The sequence below is a fragment of the Lygodium microphyllum genome, chromosome 27 (genome assembly GCF_053477565.2).
Source record: "Lygodium microphyllum isolate KBCC chromosome 27, Lygodium_microphyllum_v1.1.10, whole genome shotgun sequence".
Taxonomy (NCBI): Eukaryota; Viridiplantae; Streptophyta; class Polypodiopsida; order Schizaeales; family Lygodiaceae; genus Lygodium; species Lygodium microphyllum.
This window is the reverse complement of record NC_141161.1, coordinates 129,223,027-129,229,194: the sequence shown is the minus strand read 5'-3', so window position 1 is coordinate 129,229,194 and position 6,168 is coordinate 129,223,027. Positions and strand designations below refer to the sequence as shown.

The 6,168-nt window shown below is 47.9% G+C and overlaps 2 protein-coding genes across 2 annotated transcripts; both read right to left on the bottom strand.

The window, feature by feature from the left end:
- Positions 1-1,880: 1,880 nt before the first annotated feature.
- LOC148012837 (uncharacterized) lies at positions 1,881-2,195 on the bottom strand. The gene has a single exon (XM_087669223.1). It carries the CDS (start codon positions 2,193-2,195, stop codon positions 1,881-1,883), a length of 315 nt encoding a protein of 104 aa, XP_087525349.1.
- A 57-nt stretch (positions 2,196-2,252) lies between these two features.
- On the bottom strand, positions 2,253-4,814 carry LOC148012836 (uncharacterized). The gene is made up of 3 exons (XM_087669221.1): positions 4,004-4,814; positions 2,727-3,847; positions 2,253-2,606 (listed from the first exon to the last, which is right to left on the bottom strand). Exons 1-3 carry the CDS (start codon positions 4,812-4,814, stop codon positions 2,253-2,255), a joined length of 2,286 nt encoding a protein of 761 aa, XP_087525347.1.
- Between the last annotated feature and the right edge of the window lie 1,354 nt (positions 4,815-6,168).

The following is a 6,168-nucleotide window of genomic DNA, read 5'->3' as shown; positions in this document are numbered from 1 at the left end:
TACATGGCATTTGCTTACGAGACACTCCTTGCGGACAAGACGGATGCGGGGACCATACGCCTCACCTCACCCTCCCTTGGATCTCCAAGGAGTGTTTCGATGGAGCAAGCACCACTACCCTCATAGATGTTGTGATGCACAATGCCTACGTAGCATGCAATTCCCAACTTTGGGTTTATCACCCACGGTTCTCACCGTGATCCCCCGCGGTCTTTCCCACCTTGAGCTTACAAGAAGGCACTTTGCTTGGAAAGAAAATAGATTGCAAGAAGACTTTGGGATTGCAAGAAATAGCACTCATATTATGTTGGCGCAAGACCCAGGTGGAGGGGGAACACCCAGGCAATGCGAGAAGAAAATGTTGGTTACAATGGTTTGTGCGCTTATCCCCCCTCATACACACCCCCCATGAGGAAGCTCAATGTCCTCATTGAGCGGGAGTGGGACTGGTTGACTCAAAATCCGGGGGTCTTAATCCACTCCTAGTGAGTAGATCAGTGTCTAAACCCGCTAAATGCCTTATCCACTAACTCAATACAGATGTGAGATAAGGTCTTTGTTTATTTTTGAACATAAAAATAGACAATTCCTAGACCTAAGTTGCCTTGCCCATTGACTCGATTACAGATGTGGAGCTAAGGACTTTTTGAAGTAGGTTGAGTTCGATATCACTCCTGTGGTAATGGTGGATGATACAGATCTGGATTCTCTCGCTCGTTGTAGAATTGAAGTAGTAGATCTCGAGCATGTTTGATGACTAGTGGTTCTGCCACCCAGGAGGCTTCTTTCATTGGTCGATTCTTCCACTTGATGTGAAAATCTAGGTGTTTGCCGATGAAGCGCGTCTCCAGAATAATCTCTGGCTCGAAAGGAAGTTGGGCGAGTTGTGCTGGAAGAGGTCTTTGTCGCCCGAATCTGGTATCTGCATGAAACTGCCGTAGTAGTTGAACATGGAAGGCATCATGGATAAGGACATTCAGCGGTAGCTGAATCTTATACGTGACATCATTGAGTCTTGTGATGACTTTATATGGCCCATAATACCTGTTGTTGAACTTGGGGGTGCGGTTCTTGGGCAAGTCAATGTTCTTGGAGCTGACTAGCACCAAATCTCCAGGGAAGAACTCCACATGTTTCTTCCTTTTTGCATTGTATCTTTTGGTGATGAGTATCTTGTTGTTGCATAGGCTTTCTTGGGCCACCAGCATTCGTTGTTTCCACTTGAGCAGGAACTCTTTGGCATCTGCATCTTCGACGTACTGCTTACCTGCTGCCAAGGCCAGAGGGATGATGACTTCTTTGCCTGCTGCCACCTTGAAGGGGGTGAAACCCGTAGAATTGTGCAGGGTCGCATTGTAATGAAACTCCATGATGTCGAGGTATTGAGCCCAATCCTTTTGATCAGCTCGGACATAGCTACGGATGTAATCTTCGATGCCTTGGTTGAGTCTTTCGGTTTGTCCATCTGTCTGCAGATGAAAAGCCGACGAGAAGCGGAGCTGAGTATCCATCAACTTGAAAAGCTCCTGCCACATGTTGCTGAGGAATCGGGGATCTCGATCAGACACGATGGCTAGGGGCAACCCATGATACTTGAAGACCCTAGAAAAGAATAATTTTGCCACTTTCTGAGCAGTAATTGGAGGCTCGGTGGCAATGAAGTGAGCTTGTTTGGAGAGGTAGTCCACCACCACAAAGATGGTCGTGCAGCCATGCGACTTGGGCAATTCGGTGATGAAATCCATACTTACCACATCCCAGGGTCTGGATGGAATCGGCATCTGTTGCAGCTCTCCTGCGGGCTTCATCCTCTGTGCCTTCACCATTTGACATGTCGAGCAGGTGCGTACATATTCGGTGACGTCCTCCCGCATCTTTGGCTAGTAGAAAAATCTTTTCAGGCGATCAAAAGTCCTTATCTGACCCGAGTGCCCCCCAATGGGACTATCATGGCACTCCCATAGGATCTGATTCCTGAGTTCATTATTCTTGGGTACATACATGGCTCCTTGGTAGTAGATGATTCCATTTCTGACTTCATACATTCCCCATGGAGTGGAGCCTGCTTCAATGTCCTTCAGAAGTTGCTGAGCTTCTTCATTCCCATCCATCTTTTCCCGCACCTGAGCCCCAAATCTGCCTTCAGCAACGGTGATAGCTTGTAGTTCAGCTTGTCGACTCAAAGCATCCGGCATTTTATTGGAAGAGCCAGGCTTGTGGATAATCTCTATGTCAAATTCTGCCAGAAAATCCTACCATCTAGCCTGCTTTGGTGATAGCTTTGGTTGAGTTTGGAAATACTTGAGGGAAATATTATCTGTATAGACTTTTGTTGGCTTATCCTGCACATAGTACCGCCACTTCCTCAAGCAATGCACTACTGCATACATCTCTTTCTCATGAGTAGCCCACCTTCTCTCCATTGGGTCCAACTTCTTAGATTCATAGCATACTGGATGACCGTCCTGCATGAGCACACCACCTATGGCATAACTTGACGCATCAGTATGGACCTCAAAAGGGCATGAGAAATCTGCCATCTTTAAAACTGGGGCCTGGATCATCATGCTCTTTAACTGCTCAAAGGCTTGCTTCTCCCGATCCGTCTACTGAAAAGTAGTTGTGTTAGAGGTGAGATCTGTCAGTGGGGCAGTAATCTTACTATATCCTTGAATGAACCTTCGGCAGAAAACTGTAAATCCCAAAAATTCCCACACCTGACTTACCTTGCAGGGAGCCTCCCAATTCTTCACTGCTTGAACCTTCTTCAGGTCTATGGCAATACCATTTTCTTTGACTAAATAGCCCAAAAATTCTATCTCTTGTACAGCAAACTCACACTTTTCTAGCTTCACAAACAATTGATTCTCCCAGAGCCGGATAAAGACCTTCTCCAGGTGCTGTACATGATCTTCCAGGGTTCTGCTGTAAATGAGCACATCATCAATATAGATAATCACAAAATCATCAAGATAGTCGATGAAGATCTTGTCCATGAGCTCACAAAAGGTAGCTGGTACATTAGTGAGCCCTTCTGGCATGACCAACCATTCATAGCTCCCGTATCGGCTTTTGAAAGCCGGCTTCACCTCATCCCCTTCTGCTATTCTAATTTGGTGATACCTTGACCTCAAGTCGATTCTGCTGAAGTAACATGCTCCTTGCAGCCGATCCAGCAGTTCATCTACCACTGGCACAGGGTACCTGTTTCTCATTGTAGCTTTATTGAGAGCTCTGTAATCTGTACACACACGAAGAGACCCATCCTTTTTCTTGACAAATAGGACTGGAGCTCCATAGGGTGATCTACTAGGCTGAATGTGGCCTGACACCTCCATTTCTCCTAGTTGTTTCTTCAAATCCACTATCTCCGTTCCCATCATCCTGTAAGCTGGCTTGGCTGGTGGTTGCACTCCTGGTAAGAGCTCGATTCGATGATCAACACTCCTGCGAGGCGGCAACCCGATAGGCAGCTTGTCAGGCATGACATCTTGGAACTTGTCCAGAACTTCCCTGACCCTTTCGTCACCTATTGTCCAGATGATTTGTTGAATCACTGGTTCTTCTTCAATGAGCCTCATCATACATAGCCTCAATTGTCCCCCATGCTTCAGTTCTTTTTCTAGCTGCTTGGCAATAATCTCCATAGGTCCTAGGGCTCCCACTTGTGTTCCTTGCCTCTTTTCTGTGGCTTGTTCTGCCACTGTTTCCATCCCCTTTGCTCTCTCTGATTGTACTTCTTCTGGTTGCTCCTTTGTTGTTGCTTTTTGCACCCACACCTTTGCAGGACTCTCTTTCTCTGAGCTGTTCACATTCTGCACCTTCGTCACCACCAATCTAGTGTCGACTGCGTTGACAGCCGGTGACTTGTTGTGACTCTTGCTTTTAGTGCGAAAGTATGGCACCCAGACCACCGGCTACGGTGCTTGCAAGTAAATTTTATTCTTTTTCATGCCCAGTATTTGCACGACATGGTTATCTATCCAATCCATGCCTAAAATACCTTCAAAATCGTCCATAGGCACCACTATAAAATCCAGATTTGCCTGCCATTGCCCAATTTGAACTGGGACGCCTTTGGCTAACTCGTAGTACTTGTATTTTCCTTGCACAAATGATACCTCAAGACCTTCGGCTCTTATTGGCTTCACACCTACCCGGGATGCTACTTGAGGAGATATGAAGTTATAAGTGGCCCATGTGTCCACCATCATCACCTGGGGATGGTTCCCCAACTCAGCCTGAACAAACATGTTGTAGATGCTAGGAATAAAGGTTGGCATAGTTGCTGGAGGCTTGGCCCCCACTGCTCCTGCCTTTGCCTTAGATTCCCACTCCTTCTCTTCATCTTCTATCTCAGTTATCTGGACTGTCGATCTTGATCCTTCTGCTTCCGCTTGAGCATACGCAAATCTGGAGCCACTTGAAGAAGCTGCTCCCCTCGGACACTCCCTTGCGAAGTGAGGACCTCCACAATTATGACAAGCTAAAGGGCCTCCTCTTCCTTGCCCCATTCTACCTCCTCCTCCATATCCTCCTCTATTCGAGTTGTTCCCTCGGCCGACCCCAGACGTGGTTGGTCTGGAACTAGCAGAACTATTGGCTGGGGTTGTCTCGGACTGAGTCTCCGTGTACTCCAGTCGGAGGGGTTTCTTGCCACTCCATCCACTATTCCCTTGCGTGTTGTTCTGGTAAGATCCCTGGTTTTGCCTATTTCCCCATGTCGAGTTGGACTGAGCGGTGTTGCCTCCTTGCAAAGCCCCACGCCGTGCCCCTCCTTGTCTGCCGTCGAAATCAATGAGTCTTTCAACCATTGTCATAGCCTCTAGCACACTTCCCGATTTCTACTTTTCTATTTCTCTTCTAGCCCATGGTTGCATTCCATAGAGAAAACCATGCAGTTTGGTGGTTACATCCATGTCGGGTAGCTGCAGCATTAGAGACCTATATTTTTGCACATAGTCTCTCATTCAGCCTGCATTCTGCCTCAAGTTTCTCCATTCGTCTCTGACTTTGAATGGTTCATTCTTTGGCACGAAGTATTCCTTCATGCTTCTCTGCAACTCCTCCCATGTCAGCTTCCTGCCAAACTGCTCTTCCTGATACATCAGCCACTTCGAGGCATCACCCTCTAGTAACTGTGCTACCACCAATCCTCTTCTTTTGCTTGACACCTTGAGTAACTTCATGTAGCCGTCCACCTCTCTTATCCATTGGTTTAGGCTGACTGAGTCCCTCTCACCTTTGTATTTCTTTGGTGCTTGGGGCTTGTACTTTCCCATATCATCGGATGAGGAGTCATCCCATTCCTTCTTTTCTTTCCTTCTGCGTCTCCGATGAATCTCACCATCATTGTCCGTCTCGGCTTGAGTCTTCCCTAGTGCTTTGGGTAGCATGGTAGCCAGCAAGTCCTTCATCATTTCTCGCATGGCATCCATTGGGTCAGGTTCGTGCCGTGGCTCCTCTTCTTCGTGCATAGCAGCATCTATTTCATTCTCATGCTTAGTTGTGTATCCTTCCCCAATCACCAGTTGAGGTCTGCTTGCTCTGATTCCAAGGACCACCGAGATTTCATCTCGAATTCCACTCTTGTTCTTGTTGTGTCCACCCATGTTGATGAACCGCAACTTTGCTAGCTTTCCAAAATCGCCCTCACGCCTGTTGAAGGACTAGGCCTCGTGTGAGTTGAGCTCTGATACCAAGTGTGATGCACAATGCGTGCGTAGCATGCAATTCCCAACTTTGTGTTCGTCACCCACGGTTCTCACAGTGATCCCCCGCGGTCTTTCCCACCTTGAGCTTACAAGAAGGCACTTTGCTTTGAAAGAAAGTAGATTGCAAGAAGACTTTGCGATTGCAAGAAATAGCACTCGTGTTATGTTGGCGCAAGACCCGGGTGGAGGGGGAACACCTAGGCAATGCAAGAAGAAAATGTTGGTTACAATGGTTTGTGCGCTTATCACCCCTCATAGGTGTTTTTGTCTCCAACGGCAAGGCATACCTACAAAGCCCGAAATTTCTTTGGGGGGGTTGGGGGGGGGGGGGGGGGGGGGGGGGGGGGGGGAGGGCGCATCGCAGCATGGCATGTTGAGAGGGGGGGGGGGAGGGCGCGTCGGGACATGGCGTGTTGAGGGGGGAAGGGGGGGCCGAATTTTGGAGGGGGGGAGA